The 27,246-nt window shown below is 36.0% G+C and overlaps 1 protein-coding gene across 3 annotated transcripts; it reads left to right on the forward strand.

Annotated features, from left to right (window-relative positions):
• Nucleotides 1-330: 330 nt before the first annotated feature.
• LOC118266351 (angiogenic factor with G patch and FHA domains 1) lies at nt 331-23,759 on the forward strand. Of its 3 annotated transcripts, XM_050694721.1 has the most exons (11): nt 332-638; nt 997-1,434; nt 1,682-1,834; nt 2,099-2,146; nt 2,232-2,538; nt 2,874-3,040; nt 3,374-3,502; nt 3,721-3,826; nt 4,184-4,394; nt 4,779-4,878; nt 22,206-23,759. In XM_050694721.1, exons 1-11 carry the CDS (start codon nt 471-473, stop codon nt 22,380-22,382), a joined length of 2,004 nt encoding a protein of 667 aa, XP_050550678.1. In that variant the 5' UTR covers nt 332-470; the 3' UTR covers nt 22,383-23,759. The 3 variants fall into 3 exon arrangements, with proteins under 3 accessions (XP_050550680.1, XP_050550678.1, XP_050550679.1); XM_050694723.1 differs by lacking the exon at nt 2,232-2,538 and having other exon boundaries at nt 331-638; nt 2,099-2,174; XM_050694722.1 differs by lacking the exon at nt 2,099-2,146.
• The last annotated feature ends 3,487 nt before the right edge of the window (nt 23,760-27,246 follow it).

The following is a 27,246-nucleotide window of genomic DNA, read 5'->3' on the forward strand; positions in this document are numbered from 1 at the left end:
AGTAGAAACGCTATAATAAATTGATAGCAGAGCAAATCAACAACGATGCATATTAGTACCGTTATACAATAAAGTACAACTTTACAAGCTCCATTGAGCCCTCTGAAGCTATAACACCACATCACAAGGGCTTTGGTAGTCATACAATTAGCAAATATTTTCTTAGGTGTCATCAATAGAATGTATACCAATGGTTTACCATCCCTGGTTAAATAAAAGCATAAACTCATAATATACGTGAATAGCAATCTTTTTTTTGAATGGCAATCTTTAGGAATCTATAATGTCACTACTGTCATTGTCAAAACGTCAAGTTTGTTTGTCAAACTTGTCAAAAGTGTGATTTTTTCAAATAAGGGTATATGTGCTGATACAAAAACTAATAAATTAAATATTAATTTGAAGAAAGAAAAGAAGTAAAGTGATATTTAATTAACATTGTCGTTCCTTGCATCTTATAATCTCAAAAGATGGATGAATCACCTGTGTATATTCCTAAAAAACGTTTCAATTTGAGAAAACTTCGTCTTGCTTTGAAATACCGGCCGGTTATTTTAAGATTAATACTGAAATTGAGATCCCGCATTAAAGAAAAGCATCGTCAGCTATTGAGGCTGAAACTTAGTGTCGAAAATATGGTAAGAAATTTATTTAACCTAGAACATTGTAACCTGAATGACCCTATTTCTTCTTAGCGTCATAAAATTGTTCATCTGAATAGTAACTAAAAAATGCTTCTCGTGTCATTTTATTTATATAGATACATATGTATATAAAAATCAATTGCTGTATGTTAATCTCACTAAAACCGCTGGACCAATTTGGCGAATTGTGGTCTTGAATTATTTGAAAGTCCAGGGAAGGTTTAAAAGGTGAGAAAAACAATGTTTGAGGCGGTACGAAGTTTGCCGGGTCAGCTAGTCATCTATAAAATATAATACAACCTCATTTTTATACAAACAATGAATGATGTAATCCTTAATTATTATTGTACAGGTAACTTCTGACTTCTACCAAGCATATTTAAAAGCTACTCATGGTCCTGGTAAACTAGATATTAATCCAAAAACCTCAGAAATTGGTGTCAACACTGATGAAGTAAATTCAAGAAAAAATGAAGGTACATTAGAATATAAAAAAGAGAAAATTAAAAAAGTTAAAACAAAGAGTATTGGGACACAGACAGACAGAGAAGAAGAAAAAATAGAGAATAAAGAAGTACTTAACAATAACACTGACAATAAACCGTTAAAAGAAGAAACAGAGCTTAAAGTAGAAGATTCTGGATGGAGCTTAAATGATAATAAAGAAACGAAAAGTATAGCGGAGCAAGTTGCAGAAGTTGCACAGGATGCCTTAAAAGAGTCCGGAATGGTGTACGTAGAATCAGCTGGGATGTATTACGATTATAAGACTGGTTATTATTATAATTCGGTATGTATGTTCATTTAAAATAATATTTAGAGGCAACTATAGTGAAAAATCGAAAGAATAAATCCCATATAGAGTGTTGGGACCTCAGTATGAGTTGTAGTTGTGGAGGTTTCTCACTTATTCAGATCTCTTAATAAAGTTTCCCAGTAATTACATGAAGTTTTAAATAACTAACAATACACAACTTTCTAACAAGAATGGATATTAAGTTTTAATATTAATTTATTTATTTGTATATAACTTTCAGGAATTAGGCCTGTACTACCATACAGACACACAATGTTACTACTACTACTCCGAAGAAAAGAAGTGCTTCGAGTTCCACTCATATCCTGACAGAAGCGCCACCAACGAAGCACTGATAGCCCATGAGAAGCGGAAGGCAAAAAAACATAAAATGGTTTGTACTGTCTAGGTTTTATATTATTGCAAATGAAAGCTTGCGGCAATGCAATGTAACAGAGCTATCTTGTAGACTATTTACAGAAATAAATGTAATTTCAATTAAACATTTTTGGGTCCAGAAAAATCTAACAGAGTTTTTGTCAGATTTCTTAATTATCAAACAAAACAATATTTGGAAATGTTTTGGTATATCTCTAATATATATTATTGATTATAAGAATAAAATGAGTTTGAACTAATACTGACTAATTTTTTTCAGGTGGGAGGAACTGATGATTTAGATAACCTGACGAAAAACTTAGCTCAGGTTTCACTCCGAGGCCGAAAAGCCTTAGGTAAATAAAGTAATCTGTGGCTACAAACATACCAACATTCCAACTGTTATATTACAGGATAAACAACCAGAAGAGAACGACACAAAGAATCCTAAAAGAAAGAAGGAACTTAAGAAAAAGAAGAAAGATGCTTCTGAGGATAAGAAGACTGATGATTCTTCTCCAGAAGTAGTAGAATTAAAGGTTTATGCGGTAACTGAAGATAAAGAAAGCAAAGAAGAGGAGATAGAAGAATCCATCAGTAAAATGGCTGAACCAGAAGAAATGGAGGATGGTGAATGCAGTGATACAAGTTCAAGCAGTTCTGATGATGACGATGACGACGTCAAGTCTAATGCTAGCACTTCTACAGCTACTGATGATGGTAATTTTTGCAAGGCAGATCTGTGTGATGGTTGTTTATTCCAAACAGGTGGTACACAATATGTAGGTAACGGTATAATGATAGGTATTATATTGCAGCCAGTAGTGGTTTTCCCAGCTATGTTATTCAAAGCCAACAAAATGAACAAATAATTATGTTTTTTGAAATTAAATAATCTGCTAAATGTGCTTTCTGATTACTAAAAACTACTTGTGTAAAAATTAATTATGTAATGAAAAATAATTTTCATTTTCTAAGTTAACTCAACAACTTTCTTCCATAATACATAATCTTACCAAGAGTGATATAATTAATATTTATTTATTGTTTCTCAGAATCAGTAGCGAAGCACCATCCCCCATGTATGCGCGTGATCGTGCGTGAGACGAAGCTACCGAAGCTGCGCGTGGGCAACCTGTTCATCGTCACCAAAGATGGCGGTACTGTCGGCAGGGAGGGGGAACAACACATTATACTGCTTAAAGATCATAATGTGTCTAGAGTGAGTGTCATTAGATTAATTTTAATTTGTTTTAAGATGTGTATTAAGAACATTTACGTACTTAATAGATTAAGTACTGCTAAAATAAAGCTGTAGCAAAAATTTAATATCTGCTCCTTCTGTCCTCGTATTAGAAAACTACATATTTCTAGGAGTTTCTATATCTTTTAAGGTATAAATATTTGATTGTATGCTTTCCACCTGTAACCACTATGAGTAGGTAACATAATAGCGAAAATATCAAAAATATTTTACAATGGCAGTATGTTTTGACTACTAATGCTTTCTAATAATCACAGGTTTATTGATTTTTTTCTTGTTGTTGTTTTCCAGACCCACTTGGATATAAAATTCGACCCATACCGCAACTTGTACATGATGACGGACCTCGGATCTAAGAACGGCACCATCCTCAACGGAACTCGAATGTCGGAGAGTCAAATCAGGAGCGAGCCAATGGAGGTAAGATTATATTGATATTGTTTTATAAATTCTTATTTTAAAATGTACCCTGCAACAACGGACAAGATGTGTTATTGTAAATTAAGAATAACCTAATTCTATGTTCCAACTGATAGATTTCGTCATCTTCAGTTTAAGGACTTAATTTTTGCTTCAAATAACAGTTTATTGGTATACTCGAACACAAGTAATGTTGAGTGTTGTTTCGTTTGTTACAGGTGGTCCATGGCAGCACAATACAAATAGGTGAAACAAAGCTCTTATGTCACGTACACCCTGGGAACGACACGTGTGGCCATTGCGAGCCCGGCCTGCTTATGGAAGGTAAATAATAATAAAATTGCAACTTTACTGAAGGGTTAGGTTAAGTAAATATCTTCTAAGTTCGACTTCTACAACCAGTCCAATGTCTAGACGACGTTAGGCATACAAAGCTAATATAATTATGTAGGAGGTCTAAACAAACGCCGTTGCTAGTACTACTGTACTATGTACTACTTAGTACTATGTACTACTTAGTAAATAATACGCAAGAAACAAGGTTTTACCTGATTCTATTCGGCACAACTACACCACTGAGTACGATTATAGTCACTTACCTGTTTAATGATAATAATCCACACATTTTAGCATAGTACCTACAATCATTTTCTTCGCTTTAAACAAAATTGTACTCTACAGCAATAGAAAAAGAGAAGAAAGTAGCGTATACACGCACATGCAGCGTGCAGAAACAACATCAGTTGGAGCTGGCGCGCCTGAAGAACAAGTATGCGCCGAAACCGCCGCTAGCCATTGAGGAGACGGCGTACAATGACAGGGCGCAAGCACGGAGGGAGACCGTGGGCTCCTCACACCACTCTGAGAAGACGCAGACCACTGATATTAATACGTAAGTAGAATTTTTTAGTATACAGTATGGAGATCAGTCATATGACCTAAATGAAACTACAAGTAGTACTCGTCCACAGAAGCATGATACAACTAAATATTTAAACGAAAACTGAAAAAAATAAATTATTATTTTGATTGATTTTAAATTTTTTATTAAAAAATTTAAAATCAATCAAAATAAATGATTGAATAAGTCAAGTATTAATTCTGTGTCGACAGCTCCATGCACCTTAATGTGGTGTAAACAAAACACCTAAAATTACTTTATACCTGGAAACTTAAGACCCTTGGTTCGTCAAGCTATATTGCGACGTTTAAAATATTATATTTGTTTTTTTTTTTATAAATAGGTAATAAAATAATACAAACAATATTTGTCCAGGTCTATAGCAGCAGATAATAAGGGTTTCAAGTTATTAGAGAAGATGGGCTGGAACAAGGGCGAGGGTCTGGGGAAAACCAGCCAGGGAGAAACAGAACCGGTAAGTGGAATTAGTATGCTCATTTCTTTACTAGTACAAAACTTTATTTTCTAAATGTAGTAAGTAAAGCTCATTTTTACCGACTTCACAAAAAGGAGGAGGTACTATGTTCGGCTGTTTGTATGTTTTTTTTTTTTTGTATGTTTGTTCATTATGAGTTTTATTCGAAATTATACTAGAGTGACTGCACGATTGGCACGGTGGCGGGGCAACTGGCAGTCGTTCAGCGTGTAGCGGGTTCGATTCCCACACAGAGTAACACTTTGTGTGATCCACAAATTGTTGTTTCGGGTCTGGGTGTCATCTGTATGTTTAATTTAAAAACAGATCTCAATAAAATTTCTAATTGTATAATTAGTTAAAAAGATTTGTATTTAAAGTAAGCGTGCTTGTAAACTTATTGTAAACTTATATAATAAAGTAAGTGTGCATTGTCTATTATTGAGGTATTACACTAAAATTGATACTTGTAAACTTTGTCACACCTCTTCAAGAAAAGTTCTGGATTGCATTCTCAACTCTCATATAACGATTTTTCGAATAGAAAAGTAACATTTTCCATAACACAGTCCCGTGGGACATAATCAGGAATAAAATAAAGTCAATCAATATGCTACGAATAAAGTTACGCTATCTACATCTTCACTGAATAAAGCGTGTTATGTTTAAGTTTTCTCAGTGAATTATAAATCCATTTCGCGTTTTGACGTGACTAATTACTTCAGACCAAATAATATCTTTAACCTTGCTCGCTACGGATTCGTGAAATTTGAACTGCAGTCAAGTGTGAGTTGTGCAGTTAATAATATAAGTAGGTGTGACTGTAATAATGTAATATAAGTAGTGAGATATACTTAGTTTAGGTAATATTAACGGAAGACTATTTTGACGTGTCATGTCGGCTGCTGCGCAAGTAACTCATGATTATGAGCCCCAGTATCATTTGAAATTAGTTGAGCACACTCGATAACTTTATGTTACATGAATAAGTTGTTATTATTTTTTAAACACGACGTGTTAATTTGTTGATTTTAATTTGTCGCACCCATTTTTATAATGAATAATAAATAATAATGGAATAAAAAAATGCACGCAGGGCACTTAATATTCTTAACAAAACATTGGTAACTTTGTTTTATTTATATAATAAAAAAATGTTACGTTTCCGAAGGTAATATCTGCTTTATTACATCCCATGCACAGGTCTTGCTCATAAAACTTTAGTGCCTTGTTTTGGCGACTACATTTTACAAAATTCAATTTGGGTATAACAATATTTTTAGCTGTTTGCTCAGCTCACTAATATCTCCATAAAAATTGTAAAGAATTGCTTAAAAAAATAAGTTTCGTATCCAGTTTGGGAGTAAATATTATTAATTTTAAACATAAATAGTCATTTTCTGAAATTAATTCTTAAATTATGTTTTAATTTAACTGTACTTGAGGATTTACGTTTTTAAATAAACATTTCCCATTGGATTTGAGTTCGCAAATCCATTTTTAATATGCATTCGCATATTTTTAACGGTAAACGGACAGGGATGAATATTTTGCTTTATTTTGAAGCTATTTCGTTACTTCGACCACGCAGGTGAAGTCAAGAGTCTTAGGCAGTACTTGATACTTTTTCAGCTGTGAACTTTCTTTCATGAAATTGATTTATAACAATTTAAGTTTTGTCAATGTCGCGAAACTCTGTCATCATCGTACTGTCCTTAGAATTGCAGTGATAGTGAGATAGATTAGATTTAGATTTCAGTCATGATTGTCCCACTGCAGGGCAAAGGCCTCCCTATCCTTTTTCCACTCCTCTTGCGGTCAATCCTTGTCATATATGTCGAGTTCGACCGTCATCTGCTCTTTGGTCTGCCGCGACGTCTGTGGACGTTGAGCGAACTCCACTCAGTAATATAACAAATACTTTTAACATGTAACTTAGATTGAAGTTGTTGGGTTTTAAAAAAGTTTTCCACATTTTTGTACAGTACCCTAAAAAGTAAATTTTTCGTTTTTGGCAATAAGGCCCGTCTGTAGGTCAGGCGGGCGCGAGCCTACCTGCCCATTTAAAACAATTTGCGCACTTGTTTTATTTTGCGTCGTAACGCATTAGACTCCGACTGATGACTGCCATTAACTCGTGACGTTTACATCTGTTTTTAATATAGATATAGTACGTATGTAAATGTGTGGGTGATATGAGAGAAAATTCTGAAATTGTATAGTAGTTTAGTCGTGGATTTCTGATCAAGTTTGTAGAATATGAACATAGGTGAATTGGCCAATTTTCTGTCTATTGCTTATTGAATTGTTATTGTTGGCTTTAAACGCGTATTGTAGATGCCGAGGAAAGCTCTCAATTTTGATTTCCGTATCGGATGGAATTTAATTTGTCGGTTTCTGAAAGCTATCTCCGTCATTTTACAAAGAATTGGTAGTGACAAAACTAGTCTTGAGAGCGTCTAAAAATTGAGTAGCGCTTGAGTATTTGGACATTAAAGTGTATGTGTATGTGAACTTGTATGTTTGTTAACGCACCCACGACACAGGAGAAAATCCTTATGTGGGGCAACGTTTAAAAAAAAAAGTCATTAAACTTAACCGAGAAACCTTCGGTTTTACGGTAAAATAACGTCCATTTGATCATCGTAAGAAAAAAAAATATCCAGAGCAACAAAAGATTCTATTCACTTATGTATTTATATTACTAACTAACTAACTAAGTATATAAACTTAAAACCAACACATTCAGCGCAGCGGACGAATCCTTACTAACACCATATAAGGGCGTCTACAGCGCCGCTATGCAATTATTGATGCATTTAGACGTCACGTGCAGGCAGTTTGACGCAAATAAAGGACCGGCCTTAAGTACACCGTGTCACTGATCACTCCAGATGAAGAGTCCTGTCTCCATCGAGATCTGCACAGTTACTGCGGCTTGTGAACTTAAACACGTATTATAAAACAATACACTTTATCACATAGACTAAAGTACTCTACTATTTTTGTCTGTACGTCTGATTGTTGGTCTATACGTTCGCTATAAAGTCAAAAACTAATGAACAGAGAGATTCAGCTTTTACCAATGGATAGTGTTTCTTGAGGAAAGTCTAACTGCCGTACTCGGAATCATTTAATGGTTACTTAACCCAGTCCTTAGTAGGTAATTGTTTTCAGAACAAAATCGTTCCTAAGAAGTAATCATTAAATGTCTCTGAGTACGGAAGTTAGTGTATGATTTGTTAAGATTTAAGTACATATAACTGGAGAAGATGCGAGTTGAATGCTACTAAATATTTCAGTACGAATTTGGAATTGCAATTTCGTAATCGCGGTGACTCATACGTCGTCGGGACTGAATTCGATATCTTTGTTGAATATCGAGTCGATGTGATTGAAATCGATGATTTAAATAACAATTGCTGTGTTTGACAACAATATCGTATGTTAAAATGTTTCAAGTTATGAGTGAGGTTACTGTCAACTTGATACAACTTATCGGCGTTTATGTTGCCTGTAAATGTACTAAATGTTTATTATTTACTACGCGTTGCCTTTTTTATGGAATAAGACGCTAAACGAACAGACGGATCCTGATAGGAAGCAATCGTCGCGCCCATGGACACCCGAAACACCAGAGGAGGCGTTACAAATGTGTTGCTGGCCTTTTGGGGGTTAGGAATTTAAGGGTTGTTGGATGGAGGGGGCGGGGGGTAATTTGGCCTTCGGTAATCACACTCACACAACGCAAGCGTTGTTTCACGTCGGTATTCTTTGAGGCCGTGGTATCACTCCGGTCGAACCGATCATTTGTACCAAAGCATGGCTCTCCCACACTTAAACACTTCTTCTCACTCCTAAACTGAAAACTGAAACATTTTTAGTACTTTTAGCCGCCTTTGCGTTTCCCTCAGTGAAGGTCTTATGTCCGTTCTACGTTTTGTAATTTTACAATCATTCGTCCAATTTTAATGAGATTAAATTACTAGGAACACTTTATAGTTATATACCTAAATTGGCTTATTTATGTCGTAAAATATCGCTTTTAACATTAGCAAAACAGTTTATGAATGGCATAAATCTAATAACGTCGTGACCATTACTTTAACGTCTTTATACTTAATACGATAAAGAGGAAAGATTTGATTATTTACCTATTTGTTTGCTTTGAATAGACTTTGAAACTACTGAACCGATTCGGAAAATAATTTCACCATAAGCCTATTAATCAAGGCCTAACATAGGAGCATACTCCTTTTTAAAAGGCCAGGTGACACCAGAAGAGTCACAGGTGCGTTGACCTGTGACTCTTCTGGTGTCCATGGGCGGCACTGATCATTTGCCATCAAGTGATTCGTCTGCTCGTTTGCCATCTATTCCATAAAAAAGTAATTAAGTATAATAAAGCTGTTTTTTTATCCCGACATTCCCACAAAATCGATACCTATTCGAACGAAAACTTTTAAATTCGACACAGGCATAACCGCATGCAAAAAGGCAGTACGCAGTAAAGAACTATAAATCCTTGCTGACCTTAGAATCAATCAAGTGAATGTCCAAATCTGGTTACTAAACACCGCGTAAACTTCCAGAAAATTTGTTATCGCTCAATCAAATGCATTTAACATAAATTCTGTGGATATTTGTCACGAATCACCCAACTCGATTGACGAACACATTTTACTTGAACATGATCGTGATGACGTGATTTTGTGAATTATATGTTTTATGGGATAGTATGGCAAACGAGAAGCCTTATCACCTGTACCCTTAGTAAGTACTAAGGGTATTGATGTTAAGCAACATCAGATGAGCTGCTTTCATAACCGATTTAAAAAAAAAGAAGGAGTTTATCAGTTTGACCAACATGTATGTATCGCGATTATCTGAACCGATTTCAATATTGTTTTTAGAATAATTTTTGTACACTTTTTAGATATTTGTCGGTTTTTTTTATGTATTTTTTTTTAAATTCTCTAACTTTGACTTGAAATCTTTTATCTACAGTTGAGTCTCCATCACTATGAATCATTATTTTGTTTTCACGGACGCCTGTAGGTATGGAGGCGTATGTCTTGTATCCCATCAATCATTTGTACAAGGGCTCCGGTAATAAGGCCCTTTACATTCGTCGACATTCACACAAACTTTGAATATAATGCTCGTTCTTTATCATTTTTATTTAATTTTTGAATTGTAAATTATTTTTTGTGCAGTGCGAAAGCTTTTTGTCAAGTTTTTTATAAAACTGCTAAAGTTCTGCGTGCCTCTCTCTTTTCTCACTACAAATATACAAAGTCTCCTAATTTGTAGGATATAGCTCCGATAGTTTATGACACGTCTGTTTAATCCCCGAAGAGGTAGTGGGAGATTCACATAGAAATAGGGTAGATGACTATTTTTTTATTTTAATGTCCGTCTTGTATATTTTAAAACTTTACTACCATACGGTAGTAATGGTTATTGCAATGTAACATTCAAATTAATTCTAACTAATGTAGTAAATTAACTCCTGTATCTACACGGTTTCCTAGTTGTGTAATTTCGAGGGCATAGGTTTATATTAATTATCGTTTAGCATGTATCATTAATTAATTATACATAACATTGTACATATGACCTGTGCACTGTAATAGTATACAGCATTTGCATCAATGCTTACCTATTTATTGATACAGCCCTATACCGCTTTGTTGTGGTACTGATGAATTAATATTTTCTTTTCTTAAATATCTATATTAAATTAACTAAAAAAATACGGTTTACTCACGTACATTAATAGAGAAAAGCTTAACTAGTTTCGAGTCGTAGAGGGACTCTTCATCATGAGTACCGTGCGCAGACGCGGCTACGTCGCGCAGATAGCTTTTCTCCATTAATATGTCTCACTATAGTTATTATAAAAATATATCTATATTATTCAGTAGGCTTATTATTAATTTTATAAATCTCAACTTGATTTGTAGAAAAGAGAATGATCAAAACATTAGAACATATACCTATCCTTAATAGTGCAATCCTTTCGGAAACAACACCTCTTAAAACTAAAATGGTCACGTTACCGTATAAAATAGTTCTAAATTAGCAAAACAGTAATTATGAGCCTAGAATAATTGATATAAAGGACTTATGTAAAGAGGGCAATTGATTGTAAATAGAAAACACCTACGTATTGCAATCAATTGTCTTACTAAATGGTTACGGTAGCTACTGTTCATGCTTTTAATAGGACTTTGTATTTACAGTCAATTTCATGTCATACCACAAAATAAAACATTTTATATGTGTGATATATTTATACACACTAAACACGTATATCGCAATTGAAACATCACATGATTCAAATCTAATATGAAAAATGTATATGTGGAAAATGTTGTGGGTATTGATTTTATATACTTTACTGGGTATATAATATAATGTAATAGGCCAAATTAAATAAAATGATGTTTTTAATCAGTCATTAAACATTTCTGGCACTCCATACAATGACAGACACCGTGAAGATTTTGTAGTTCTATTTTTCACCGGACATGTTTTATAGTCTGTAACACCATTACATTTCCTCTTACTGTTTGCAGTAAAAACTGATATTTGTATCAAAAATCCTCATGTATACTGAGAACTAAGTAAGACACAGCATGGTCACCCAACGTGTAACACTATCTCACATAAAATATCGTACCGTTATTGGTTCCGAGGCAATTTAGTCATTTGTCGGGTGTCTGCCGTGGGCTGTCTCACCGTCTGCAGCCACTCAACCAGCCCCCCCCCCCCAACCTGTCTCCACTACATTGTTGCAACCTCACCTCGTACTTTACGTACGCAATGAGCCGCTGATCATCCTATTAACGTATAATATCCCATACAAGCAATTTATGCTCAGATTATAGATTTCTCATAATTATTATTACTTATTTTGTAGATGAAGTGATATTAAATGGCATTATGTGTTTTACTGCTTATGTAGTGTGTTTTGTGTTGAGTCCTGTAATGATCGTGGCAATTTAGGTACTACAAGTTTCGTACCTCATTCATCATACACCTCAGAGTATAAGAAGCAATGTCAATAAGTCCTATTTTGCATTATCAAACAATGCATACACCGTGAATATTTTATCTTACGCTCAAAACAGCAGTTCAGCAATATGCAATCTACACATCAGACAAGACTCTGTCACTTATGAAAGTTTAGTCAGTAGGTACCTTTGCTTTGGTAATATTGAAATTTATGTCCGTTCGTCGAATGCATCGCTGCATTCGCGTACCTTAGTAACACGTTATTGGTAGATCCTTGATGAGTTTGCTCATATGTCCGAGGACGCTCCGTCGCCTTACCGTGGAAGCACCAAGTGGTCTGTCAATATGAGGAGTGGCTTCATGTCTTCGCACTCTAGACCTAATGTGTTTTTGCTCTTATAGCCAATACCGGCATAGAAGGGTTCTGTGTGAGAGTAGCTCTTTATAAACGGTTTCGAAATTAGCTTCTTCAACACATTAATGTTTCCGCATAGACTTAACTTAAGCACTTGTTGCAAACCAGATTTGCAAATACTTAAGTGTGTTTCTTAGCATTTTCGATAGATACTGTTAGCTAGTGTCTGAACAAGACTACATTAAAATGTCTCCATATGGTCATAAATTATTACATCGTAACACCTTTCTTTGTTTCGTAGGTTCTAGATTTTTTAACTGCGGTTTCGGCCGCGTTGTAACGAAAATATGTAGCTATATCACTCCTAGCTCCTTTTTTTTGAGGGTGTAAAATCATCCAATGACTTCTCCCGCCTTGGGTAAGTTCTCTCACTTAGATAGCATGACTGCTTCGCAGGAGACGGTGTCCCATTCCCCTGTGGTACTCAGTCCATGCCATGCCATCACTCCTAACACCTAGACACAAAAATCATTCGGGAAAGACAACCAAATGCACTTTCGCGTTTATAATAATACTAAGGATGTCTAAACCTCAATGGACTTCATAACACTATAAAAGAAATAAATAACAAACTGTTCAGTAACATTGAAAGACTTGAAACTATCAACAATGATGTAGTCAAAGTATTGAACGTAAACTACAGATTTTACGATATTATTCCCTTTAAATCTGTGGTGACAATGTTATAGTGAAATTGAATGCAGTAAAACTATGAATGTTACTGCTTACTGCATCTCAATATATGAAGATTCTACCTACATGTGTAAATGTGATGATTGCAAACATAAGTCCTTGAGTTGCAACTGTGTAATATAAATTAAATATTTACGCGCACACGTAAATTTGTGAAGAGATGTGTGTGTTGAGACACCAAGCCTAGCTTTGTTAGACTCATGTTTACGATGTACTGGCTGGTCTATATCACTAACTAGTCCCATTTTGTGACACGGTATATCACACCAACAGCGTATAAGCGGCCACTGCTGACCAAAGGTCTCTTCTCACACGTAGATTTGAGCATTAAACACCGCGCTTGCTTAATGAGGGTTGGCGATTTCAAACTTAGGTATAAATAGAAATTATAAGACGCGGTTTCCTCACGATGTTTCCTTTCACCGTTTGTCAGTGGTAAAGTAAAGTAAATAATCTTAGGAAGTACATATGACTCGGTAAAATTCACATTGATACTTGTCGTTGATACCTAGGTTTCGAACCTCATGCATAAAACGACTTATTTTAGCATTCTTATCCCTCCGTATTTAGTTATGGTGTTATTTTGCCTAACTTTTCTCTAAACACAGAAACTAATAAAAATATGATTAGGTTCTGGAAAAAGCAGCAAACCAATGAGAATTCAAAGTGATTACTGTCGGTACTGTGTTTACAATATAATATGGCAACGTAATTTTGTAATCACCAATCACAGTTAATTAAGGACATTAAATAACAACAAATTAAAAATACAGACGACAACAAACAATAAAATGACCGTGTAATTCAGTTTTAATGTTAATAAATTGCGCTTGAATGAAAAATTATTCAAATTAGTTGAACCCCGTATCGTTAATACACTTCGATTACAAATTACTCCATACAATGTTGCAACTGAATGCTGTCCAGTATTCCGGATTTAATATGAAAAGTGTACGTGCAAAAGGAAAAAAGAAACTTAAAAAAAATAAAGAACTATCCCAGCCCACGCACTCTGACAATAAACTTTATTTTTGGGACTCTGCAAAATGCGATGTCTTAAAAATCTACCCTTTTTGCTTTTACTGAAACCGCCTCTTAACCGGTCGTGAAGGCACAAAAATGAAAAGATAAAGTTTGAGCAAATGTTAACATCAATCTGGCACCGCGGTCGTGGGTTGCGGGTTCTAAATGTTAATGTCATAACAATGTAAGCGTACTTGACTTGTAGCATTTATTTAGTCGACTATATATATTATTTAGTCATAAAGGCATAATAGCGACATTTTTGTAAAATAACTATCGTGAGACTTTTAATATGTCTAACTAACTAAAAATCATGTACGTTAATGGAGAAAAGCTCTACTAGTTTCGAGTCACAGGGGGACTCTTCATTATGAGCAGCCCGCGCAGACGCGGCGCAGCCCACCTAGCCAGCCTAGAGTAGCTAATGCGTAACGTCGCCGCGTCTTTAGTTTTAGTGACTTCTATTTATTTGAGGTAATGCCAAAAAAAGGAAATTGCGTGCCTATTGCCATAAACCTTGTACAAATAATAGGTCTTATACTAATACTAAAACTTAATATGACGTAAGCCCCAACAACACTCACATCGGACCCGGAGACGCCTTCTTTGACAATAATGGCTTGCGACCATAACTTGACCAATGAGGCAATCTAAGAAAGATTTTCTTAAAGTAATAAGTAACATGACGCCTCTAGCCGCCATAAATCAAGCGAAATATTTCGCTAGCTCTACTCTACTCAGACCCTATTTATTCGGTCGACATTTAAATGACAATTCAGTGGTACAATCAGCACAGTTGTCATACTGCACGAATAAAAGCATTGCAAGTATTGTACAAGCAACTGTTGGGATAGGTACAATCGGCCTAATACACGCGTGTCTAGGTTTACTTTGTAAACTTGTAATACATTTATGAAATGAATTATAAGTTATTTATTGGTGCGGTAAAGGTGTACTTACATTGTATAAATATTGGTGTACATAATTAAAAATATGTAGTCCATTTTTTTCTATTTTATTACTTAGCTACGCACGCTACGTTGAGTAGGGTGTTTCCTCGATAAATTGTTATAATAACTTACTTACTATACTAACAATAGTAACTAAATAATTTATAACAAAAGTACTTTATTAGTTTTTAAACTGACATGGTCACTAACACTAGTATTAGAACCCGAAACGGGATATTTACCATGTTTTTTTATTTCTATGAGTTTCCGATATTTCGGCACTGTTGCAAGCGTCATGATCACGGACACTCATAGAAATAGAAAAACATGGTAAATATCTCGTTTCGAGTTCTAATACAAAAGTACTTTAATTCAATTATTCGTTTAATATTATAATGCTCTTTAATCGGACACTTAGTCTGTACCTATCTTCGATCATTAATATTCTTGCTAATGTTTAAAGACACAAACTCTATAGACGACTATACCTGGCCTCAATCTTCATACAATGTAACTTGTTGAACTTCCGTCACTTGGCGTAACAAGTTTGGATAGAGGATTATCTGAGGACGGAATTAGTTTGTGTCGCAGCTAATTTTATTGGATAACGTATCGTGACATGGGCATAAGATACATCTTATGTCTGTACCTAGTTCTAATTTTGTTGTATTGAAAATTTCCTGTGCGTGTAAATGGTACGCGTACCTTAATTCAATCCTTGGGTAAAATGTAATTGGGTTTTCAATGTCTTTTTTTTCTTAATAATGTTATGTCCATGTTTTTGACAATATGCTGGTGGTCTACATTTCGTCATATTTGAGATATTGTAATGAATTTAAGTAAATTTATATGGCGAAGTGCAGAGACTAGACATTATAGGCGTAATGACATACAAACATACGTCTTCTTGTACTAAACGATTGTCCTTTTTAATCGCTTTAACTAATTTAATACTCTTACTTTTCTCCTAGTGTATGTCTGTTTTTCCTACAGTATCCGGCATCCACATACACACAAATTAGATAGATATTGTCTGGACAACCTCATGATCATGTTGAAATGTTCACAATAACAGATATCTTGGCTACAGCCGCTATAAGAATATCAGCTTCATAGTGCTGTCAGCACGAGGAGATGGATGCTGGCTCCTGCAATTAATGTCTTCACACGTATGCAATCGCAATAAAACACTTAACACTGCTACTTAAATAATAAATCTGGTTTAATATCACAATCCACTACGTCTGGTTAAGTTTCTGGCAACCTAACAAATGCATGTAATTTGATGTTTAGGGAACAGTGAATAAAGTTCCCTAAGAAAAGGAGGATCCTCCGACCAGGCGAGGTGATTGTAACTGGCGGGTGCCTATCCCTGGGTCGTTGGGATTTTCTATCCATGATTATTTGCATGTAAACTTCATATGGGCGATGTAGGCTTTATGTTTGCGATCGTTTATGAGCGACTTCTATCCTCTGTGATCACATATTTTCAAAGTCGAAATTGTTATGTGTCAGCTAAGATAACAGTAACTTTATCAAACGTTATGAAACAGAACCTAACTGCAAAACATTTTCAGTGGTCGTTCTAACAAAATCATCGAGACTGTAAGTCGAGTTCGCACCAGAATATGTTCAAAGAACCACAAAAGCTGTTTCGTGGCTTTCAATGTCAATCAGACACGCGATGGGTTGTGGTAAACACCAATAAAAGCAAGTACACAAAACGTGCAAAGTGTAGAATTAGCAGTGGAGCCGGGATTTAGCGCGGATAATGCGCTGCACTAATAGCTTGCACTCGCAAACTTGCAACAATGTAGCCCGTAGCCGCTCCGTGGCATATTACAAATCGCCCCGGCCCCGCTCGGCGCGCGCAATCTTTTACACGCTCACTACTATCTACCTCGTGCTGCACATTGTTTGTACACTTTAATAGGATACCATAATTCACCTGTCAAACATGCTTTAATAAGGAACACAACTAAAATTGACCACGCTTCAAGGCTCGAAATAACTCCACTATTCATGTCATTACAATCCCAGCCGCCGTATTTATTCAGTTCTCGAAAACACTAAAATTATTTACCATAATCACTGTATAACTTGCTGTCCTTACATTAATAATCAATTTAAATTGCTGTGGAGCTGCATAAAAAACATAATTTTCGTAAACTGACTCATCATTATACAGGGTTAACTTCAATTTAATTGAAGATTAATTGAGCTCTCGCGTTCATCGAAATTTAAAATCGAAATTAATTAAAATACAAGGAGCATTACGTTGACGTGGCGAGGGGGGAGGCCCGGCCAGCTCGCCACACTCCAGACACAATGCAAATTGGCCGCGCTCGCCGACCACACCCGCTGCCCGCTTGCACTGCACACGACCACTGCACTGTTTAATTATTTCGTACCGTTTACAAACGAATTTTATTTCATTACCCCAGGCCAGTGAACCCTTCTCACAGGACAGGTATATTGAAGGACCAAAAGCTCATTTACATGTCATCTTTAAATTAGACGCGATTTTAAGTCAAGGAAATGAGTGCAACGACTCAATAAGTCGGCCATAAACCAGCATAATAATATCCTATTCTAGCGTAGTGGGCAAGGAGGCGCTGGTCGTGGCCCGTGGGCTCGTTTAAGTTAGAATTAACATTGACAGCAGCGCGTACATAACCCAAGAAAATAAGGGCTAAGCCTTGTATACTCATATGCGTACACTGCGTACAGTCTATTAAGTAGCCTCGCCTTCACATTTCTTATGCGATGCGTAAAATCGAAACATTATCAGATCAGACACTGTTATCGTTTTAGTACGAATGTATTTTACATTTTTCCATATGTGAGTACTCGGTAGGGACCTATTTACTACGGCTTTTAGCACGTTCGCCACTCGTAAGCGGACGAAGGCCGTCGTCTGAAATGAGCTGAACGTAGGCTCGAGACACTTAAATCGAAACTTTACGGTTGTCTTTATCGATACGATTGTGTGTTTAAATGTGAAAACATAACCATACGCCGCACGAGTGGACACGGCTCGTTTACAGTTTATCTAGCTTTTTATTTTTCCACTGAATATTTTTTATGAGCGTGTCCTTACGATTCCAAGTGTTCTGTAACATCGCGGTGGTATTTTAAGATTGTATACTTTGTGTTAATTGTAGTTGACGCAAAGTGCTTGGCATTAAAGTTAAGTGCGTTTCGATACGTGGTGTGAAGGTTTATTGGTCGTCATCAAATTTCATGTGGCGAAGGTGTCAGACTGGTTAAAAAGTTTGCGGGGGCGCGGGCGTAATCAGTGGGTGTGAGTATTTGCGTGTCCGTCACCGCAGTCGTGTGCACCTCGCTCATAAACCGACATAAGTGGAGCTCTTGCAATTCGTATGCAGATGTAACTACACGCCAACGCCAACTATGAAACACTTATTTACTTGACATTGAAACTTATAATACTTGCAATATATGTGCATACTGTATTATTGGCGACGGTTGCACGTAACACGTGAAAAGATTTATTGAATTGTACGAGTATGAGCTCATATAAATAACTTGTCCTCTGCAATGCAAAACTTTAGAAGAATTAAACTTAATATTAAAATAGTCTTGTAACTATTTATTTCACACGCAAGTTATGTTTTTAGCGTGATGAAAACAACAACCTATTAAATTTGTCACGAATCTGGTAACTCTAATTTTTGTTGATAAGATACGTTACTACAACTCAAAATCAACAATCCAATACATTTTCACTATCTACCAATCATTTAAGACAATTTGCCTTAAATACATAATGTACGTCTCTACTTGATGTTTCAACAGCCCAAGTTTTCTTGTCGTCTTCAGTGATAGTAGAATTTGATTGATGTTGAAATTTCACCATATCATCAATCAATCTTATGATTATTAAAATCATCATAGCACATAGCTATTCGGTTACGTAGTATTTCAAGCCATGATAGTCAGTTCTCTCTCTTAATCAAATTTTACATATATTTAAGTCACAGTACTACACGACTCCTAAGATTTACCCACGAAGCAAAGACAGAACTAGACTAAATAACTATTTATACATATAGGTACACAAAGACATTGATTCACAGACCGCATAAAAATTCACTGCGCAAATGAAATTGCAATAACTCGACAAAGGTAATGACATACTGTTGGCACTGGATCCAGCCTTGACACACCAAGTATGCTAAATAGGCCCATCCAGACACTCGGATGTTTCGCACGATAACTCCTCAGATACCATCGGCCAGCTAAATAAGTATTCCCACAGCCACGTACGGCATCTAATTTAAATTGCCCTACGCTTACTGCATATGTTGTGCTGTGTATCTGTTTTATTGGCTAAAATAGGTCTTATTGCTAAAATACTATCTTAATTATGATTCTGATTTGCCTTTGTGACATCTAACGCGCCAAATTGTCCTTAACATTTTCTTGTTCCCTTTAAAATTTCGAGAATTTTGTTCTCCAGGAACATGCATTTCAAATTCCGACTTGTTATGACCAATAGCCTCCACTGTGTGTTGTCTAACACTCACTCTATCACAGATTCACTCGTAACCTAATAATTTTATAAATATTATAATTGTTAACTTTGTAGTAAAGTAAAATGTCTCTATTTTTGAGTCCTGCTTTGCTATCCATTCTTCCACCTGTCCATCCATTGTTCGCCCCATGTATGTCTGTCTTAAGCATTTGTGAGCAATATACAATTTAGTATAAAAGCGACAGCTAAACATCAACCTCATTGTCCAAACTGCACATGAGTCCATGAAAGTGGGTCATTTAAAGTAGTATTTGGTAACAATGCTACAATAACAGTTTTCAAAGAGAACTGCAACTAAATCGTGGGTCGTGGAGCCGTCAGTGCGTCAGCCGTCGTCGGGGGCTATCTAAACTGCATCGGATCCAAGCGCCCGCGCACGGAGCATATGCACCGCCTTCCTCAACGTAATTGTCTGTAATGCCCATATTAAGACAACCGTCAACTCTTAAATTATGCACATTCACAATATTATGAAGTTCTTAAATTATTTTATTGCGACTGGCATTATGATACGCGGTGGGTCTGACATCTGAATCATAACCGTGACTCGTCAGCCGTCCCATATAACAACTTTCGTAGAATTTTTCAAGCGAGTTCCTTTGGCGGCGTTTCCGGATTTTTTGCCGTAAAATTCCATAATGTTTGTTCTATATTAAGACAAGAATATTTTTGTCTGACATATTTATTAGATTGTTGACATTTAGAGCAGATTTTTCAAGGGCTCATTAATCATAATTTTCTCATCTATTATAGAATCTTAATTTGGATCGCGAAATATGCGAATAATGCGTTGCATTTAATTAAATACGTACGTAGCTCAAAAGATTAGAATATTTCTGAGACCGCTACGGATTGCAATAAGAAATACGAAGGAGGTACATTACAATCAGGAGTGCTAAGCCGACTCCACACCACATATATTCAGCACAATATCTACGTAATTACGTCAGCATAAATTGTCATCGGTGAATGAGATTGTGGGTGCGATTTCATCGGGTACATAAGTGGTCGGGCGTCGGGCGCAACATTGTCGCGTGGGATTGCCCCGGCTACGCTCGCCGCAGACGATGCCGCGCTCGGGTTACTGTGGTCACTTTCTTGTATAGTGGTACGCATTAAATGTGCTATGTGTACTCTCTCCAATGGCTTAGATAGGCTTTACTTATGTTAGGTAATAAACACGCAATGCCAGAAATATATGTTCATGATTTAAACTGCAGTCATGATTCGAAATCTACAGAGAATGTTAAAAACCTTTTAAATATAAATGCCTACGTTACTTTGCAATTCAAAAATACTGATATTCAAAAAAGGAGGTCAAAAGCAAAAAAGGGTGCAGTGAATAATATTATTGCTCATGGGCCTGAATTGATTCTCGTGCATGGTCGAATGCAAATCAACGTCAAGTTTTACCGTAAAAGAAATATAAACAACATGTTAACGTAGCTTCGTGACCGCGCTGTCGTTTCACACTCAAAATGGCCACATGCATGCAACACTGTTGCAGGGACCTCGTAAAGAAAATTAATCCATCACTTGATGTGATTGGCATTTTTTCCTGCGTACAAAAAACCGTCTAGCCATGTAGTATGTGGCATTGAGTCCCCTATACTTGGTATTGTTTGGCTCCGAGCCGTTGCCCCGCGGATCACCATACACTGCTTACGCGTGTGTATGCCACAGGAAATCTGGACTTCCGTTCGTCTAGGATATTCACCTGGCTAGACAATGAATCGCTAATAACACATTGTCTGTGCGTCTGTCTGTCGTTAAACCTAATGTATGCGTAGTCGCCCGTCATTTATGGTCTAGTGGTTCAGTGTGCTCTTTTTTCTTGGGGTCGACTAGAATGGATGAGGTCGAGGATACACGCGTAGAAACAGAATAATGTCGTTAGGGCAATGCTCGTGGCTGATGCGTCACTGGCATCCCCGTAACATGAAGATCACGAACCAAGTGTTCACACAATTTGAGCCGTGCATCCGAACCGCCCGTGTAGGCGAACAAAGCTTAGGACTTGTGAGCCGCATTAAAACAACAAACACGTAATGGGTTTACTTATAAAAAGGAAAACATTAGCCGCCTTGTGGCATGCCGCTATCTCGCTTTTAATTTTATATGACGTCTAAAGATAACTTAAATGGAAAATATACTCAAACATTTCTTAATTTTGAATGCATTTTATGTATTTTGAACTTTAATTCTATGGCACGTATAATTCCCATACATTATGGTGTAGATAAAGTCCCATGTTTTTCTCATGGTGCTGTTAGTCTCGGAACAGGTTCATTTATATGTATACCTATTACCTAGTATATAGTGTTGTTAGCAGGCTCAGACAATTGATCTGGCTTATAACAAGACGTTAGTTGATAGTTGGAAAACGGATGTAAAACTGTTACCATTACCATTACTACTATTACGAGACAAATTGTACTAAATGAACGAGAAAGTTTACGAGTACTTATCTTTCTTTCATTAGTTCTTATCTTTGCTTAAACCATACTAAGTGAATTTAATATATAACTTATGGATTGTTCCGTTTACATACGCGACACCTCTGTATTAAATTCCTTCTAGCAATTCCTTGAATGTGTTCCTTCAGATAATATTTGTTGCAACTTTATCCACACCATCTTCTAACATAATTATATGTTCTTTGTTACAGGTACCCCTAGTATCAAACGAAGGTACAGCAGGTTTAGGGGCAGGCAGAGCTCCATTCGCCCCAGTCGCAAAGAACTCTCTAGGACCAGCCACCATGCGTCTAGCAACCAGAACCAAAATGCTAAAGCCACCAGCCAAAGCATTCCAATCACCTATAGATGATGAAGACTCAGAGTGATATTAACTTAAGAAACTAGATAATAAGGTTTAATTTTCAATGAAATCTTACAGATTTGTAAGTTTTTTTTTTTTCTATACATATGCGTTGTTTAGTCGCAAGACTATAAGTTAATTAGTTAAGATATTATGCTGGATAGTCGAAGTGGCCAGTGTTCCAGATGCTTTTTCATATTCTTTCATTTCATTGGTAAGAATATTTTAATATCTCGAGATCCATTCTTAATTTTTATTTTTTTAAGTTTTCAATTTCTGAAATTCCAAAACTTGCTGAGTCAAGAAGTCACTAATGTGTGGCAATTTTTGCCTCGTCTTGTCTTTGGCGGGATCGTGGATTGGCTTTCCGAATGCCCTTTCTCTGTCAATACTTTCACTGTCTTTGATAGTAACAATAGGTAGTCCATATCTCCTCCCGCTGATGTTTGGTTCAATCCCTATATGATACAGCGCCTTGTTTATTTGTGACCCGCGAGTGGTCGCCGCAGCGTAAGAAGCTTTGCAGTTTTTTGGACTTTGCTTATCTTCCTTAACGATAGACGATTAAAATACAACCTTCTTTTTCAAATATTTCTATAACTTGGCGATCTGTATTACCACAATTAAGCCAATCGCTTGTGCTTTGCTTGGCTTTATTTTATAAGCAACACGAATTCATTGGAATTCTTGTTATTTGTTGTCGAACCTTGCGGCTAGGGTAGGCATACTATGTCGTTTCAATCTCGAAAATGTGACACTACTGGTGCCTTCAAGTTTTGATTTTAGATCATTGTGATAAAATTTTCGTCTGATAATTTCTGCTGTATCTAGCAATCTCCTACTACTATCTAAGTCCGTGTGCTCCATCTTTGGCCAAATTTTCGCTTTGTCGTCCTGGCAGTAAGCGGGTTGGTGGCCAAACGCAGACTTATCAACGTTAAAAAAGTAACTCTTCAAAATACAACTAGCAAATCAACACTGGCCATATAAATAAAAGATTCAAAAAAAGAATGCCTCATCTCGACACTGCCAGTCTCATAAGTTAGAAACTAATTTGTAAGTAGTGCCTTTATTTATTTTGTATAATATGTGTTAGATATCAGTTAATATCTTTGTTTATGTTAGTCATACTATGTTATTGCAATTGACGGTTGTGGTACGGAAATTATTGTAAATATCATTTCAGTTTTGACCAACATCAATCAAGTTTCATAACTCTTTGTTTCTAGATCCATCTTTTTTAATAAAAGGTAACACGGAGGATATCATTTTCTTCTGATGGGTGCCTTCTATCTAAATAAACATTAAATTTTGTTGCTCCTCTTATGACATTGTTCAGAAGTTTATAACTTATTCATATATTTATCTATATATTGTTTCAAAGATAAAAAGTACAAATTTATTTTTTGTGTTTTATTTTTGTTCTTGAAGCTCCCACTTCTGAATATTTTAGAAAGGTTTCGATGGTATTTGTTATGCAGGTAATGTAACAGGATTCAGAGGTCCATTGGCACTCATCAGTCAATCAGACCCTGACGGGAGTCAAGAAACTTGCCAAGGAATTCCCAAGAAATGCTGGCAACAAGATAAATACCCTTGCACCATCGTATCTCCAATTATCATGAACACTATAATTTCTAATACAATATAAATAAAAATATATTATGCTGCACTCGTTCACAGGATACCTTTATATTATGACCAAAGAATTTTAATTCGTAAATAAAAATAATCTGAATTAATTATACAGCTGTCGAACTAACAGAGCACGGTCGGTGGGAAAATATAATTGCTTCTAAGGCCTGACTGTCGCAGTCACTTGTTTTACGATTACAACTACTATTTAAACCGTCATACCTAACTTGTAAAGGAAGCCAGCAATTATATAAATACATACAATATCTCAGGCACCATTTAAGCAATTGCTCGAGCAAGTATCAGTTCGCTGTAAGCGGGTAGCGTATCATTTGTATATCACATTAGACATGTAGAGGTAGGAATAAGCGCAGTCGATTGAGGAAACTTCGCATTAAAGCCGGCTGGTAATAGCTGCGAAAGGTAACAATTAATCTAAGTTCCCGAGGAATCGGACCAAATGACAGACACCACGGTTGCAGTCTGTTTCCTAGAACAGCAAATGGCGAGCGAGGTGCGGCGCGCGGCCCGCGTTTTGTCAACTCGCCGCCCAGCAATTTTGTCGTCGATAAAAACTCTGTGAGTGACGTCGCTCAGAGATTTACGGTTCCGTATGTAAACATTCGATTTTTGGAAAATCTTGCTTCGGTTTTCCGTTTTTTTTTTTTGTTCATCATATTAAACACAAGACTTCCCACAATGACTATTAGACTTTCTAGCCAGTTATACATGTCACGGTCAAATAACATCACCTACTACACTACGATCCTTATTACACTTCTAGATGTGGGATTATCTTTGGCGGGTTATTCTTCTGCAATCAAGTGAGATTCATTTTAAATGAAAACTCGTTCAACCTATTCATTTTTAAGTTTCCTTACGTGGCATGGTAGGTGTACCTACAAGATGCAGCATTTAGTCAGTACCTAAGGTGTTTTTATTTTTCCTAGGCTTGTACCTATAGCCCAACATAATGTTAGGTTCCCTATTTTACAGAAATCAAATAAAGTTTTAATCTAGAGATCTAATTCTCTTAATAATGAACAATGTGTCTATGAAGAGCTAACAACAATGCGTGAACATTTTATCACACTGTGGGCAATGTTAATAAGCCAACTATTTATTAATTAAAATTCTTTCCAGTAAAACTAATAAAAATTCCAAACTTTAGGTGTATTAACTTTATTAGGAATAGGTATAGGTAAACAAAAGAATACTAAATATCAACCCTGGACACCTAACTTCAGAATCGGTGCTATTTCCAACTGAGGTAGGTTGATGTCTTACTGGCGTCATGTTTTGAACCAAGCTTTTAAGAAAAAAAAAAACAAATTCTTTTGAATTTTTATTATTTCTATTATAATATACCTATGAAGACAATGTTACTTGTGTAAATAAACTCGTAAAACATATTAATAATGCTTAAGATCTAGATAAAATTATTCATGTTTATGTAGCATGAAGTCTGAAATTTTGGTGTCGGGTAAAAGCTACATGCCCTCTGAAAAGAAAAGAGCTACCATTATGCAATTTTTTTCTTGTCTTTTTATGTTATATACCGGTGAACGAGCAGGCAGATCACCTGATAGTAAGCAATCGCCACCGGCTATGGACACCCGAAACGTCACCGGCGTTACAAGTGCATCACCGGCCTTTTGTGGTTTAGGAATATAAGGGTTGTTGGGGAATTTAAGGGTTGTTGGGGGATTGGGAAGGGAATTAAAATGAAGCTAAAGATTAACTTTAGCTTCATTTTAATGTAGTTGGGATCCTATTAACTCCTTCCTCTTTCATTTCATTCTTCAGATAATCTAACCATCTTTCATTTGCTCCTATTTTATCCATTCACATAATTATTAATTAATGAATCGCTTTATCACTACAGATTTCTGAACAAACAAATATGTATATCACTCATGAACCCTAAACAGTAGCATGTTTCCATATTTTAATGGACAGTAATCATTCGCATTTGTCGTAATACATTCTAGAAAATAATTATAACGCCAGTGCTCTGTAAACGAAGGAAATACACCTGATTACATCACGTTGCATTCAAAGTAATATTCACAAAGAGACATTGTACCACCTTCGGTTATGAGGACTAGTGGGCTGATTTTATATGGAGATACCCTTAGGTAACGAAGTTATTGAAGTTTTGAGACATCTGCATGTTTTATCTTTCAGTTTATTGTTATTTGTAGTGGTAAAATAACCTACGTAATTTTACCTTTTTTTGAATGGGGAAGAATCATCCAATGACTTCTCCCGCCTAGGTTAATGCGAGAGGGAGTGTCAGACTCTTGCTGTCTAAAAACCACCCCGTTCCTACTCCTGCTCTTCGGAGCCTTGGTAACCAGCTAGGTAGTTCGCAGCTGCGAGTACCTGCCTAATTAGTTGTAATAAACAGACAGGCGTAAGTCTATTTCACTCACAATTTCTAATTGCTGCTGAACGCTTATTTTGACACATCTAGTATGGAAAATACGTAAAACGATAAAATATTAGTTAGACTCACGGAAACTTCATAGTTAGACATTGTGAAACAAGTTCTTATAAAAGCTGCAGACTCTTCAGTACGGAAACCAAAGTGAACATTGATTTATTTACAAATACCTATAGCGTAAACGTTACAAGCAAAATTAATTATGTAGGTACATGTAATCTCAACTTAAAAATCATTTAATTAAACTTTGAAATGAACGAATTCATTGCTTTATATTATTATAATGTTAACCTAAGTATTATCTCACCGCTGAAGTTTTACGACCAAATTAATTTTTATATTTCCCACATCATAAAATTTACACAGTTTTTAGATAACACTTGTTTCAATTTTAGATTACCTAGCAATAAAAGACCAAATCTTCGTAGTAATTAAAAATAACCATCTATGAATTTGTACTAGATCGTTCTAGTTCTACCTACGATTTCTTTTCTTCGAATTCGCGGTGTTTATATCCAGCATTGGGGTCTGGAAAGTAGTTTTATTTAATTGACAATTCTTTGATTAATAGTGTACTTAATAGGTAAGACTTGATTAGCGTGATGTGGGAAATCAGTGGACGGGATGTGGACTCAGCCTCGCGTGCGAGCGGAGTCGCGCGTCGCGGCTATATCAACATGCACTTTCATACAACTGTGATTATGGCCCGGCAGCTTTTGCACGCGAGTTACTAATAGGTACGTAGGTAGACTTCTCCCATATAAACTGCAGTATAATCGATTAATTATAATATTAAATTTAATTTAAC

Source organism: Spodoptera frugiperda, chromosome 7 (assembly GCF_023101765.2).
Source record: "Spodoptera frugiperda isolate SF20-4 chromosome 7, AGI-APGP_CSIRO_Sfru_2.0, whole genome shotgun sequence".
Taxonomy (NCBI): Eukaryota; Metazoa; Arthropoda; class Insecta; order Lepidoptera; family Noctuidae; genus Spodoptera; species Spodoptera frugiperda.

Bases quoted from the DNA above. Each gene is read 5' to 3' on its own strand.
- LOC118266351 (XM_050694721.1), top strand. From the start codon at position 471: ATGGATGAATCACCTGTGTATATTCCTAAAAAACGTTTCAATTTGAGA. The intron at 1,835-2,098 runs GTTTGTACTGTC...AATTTTTTTCAG, and splicing joins AGGCAAAAAAACATAAAATG to GTGGGAGGAACTGATGATTT. The intron at 3,827-4,183 runs GTAAATAATAAT...TGTACTCTACAG, and splicing joins GCCCGGCCTGCTTATGGAAG to CAATAGAAAAAGAGAAGAAA.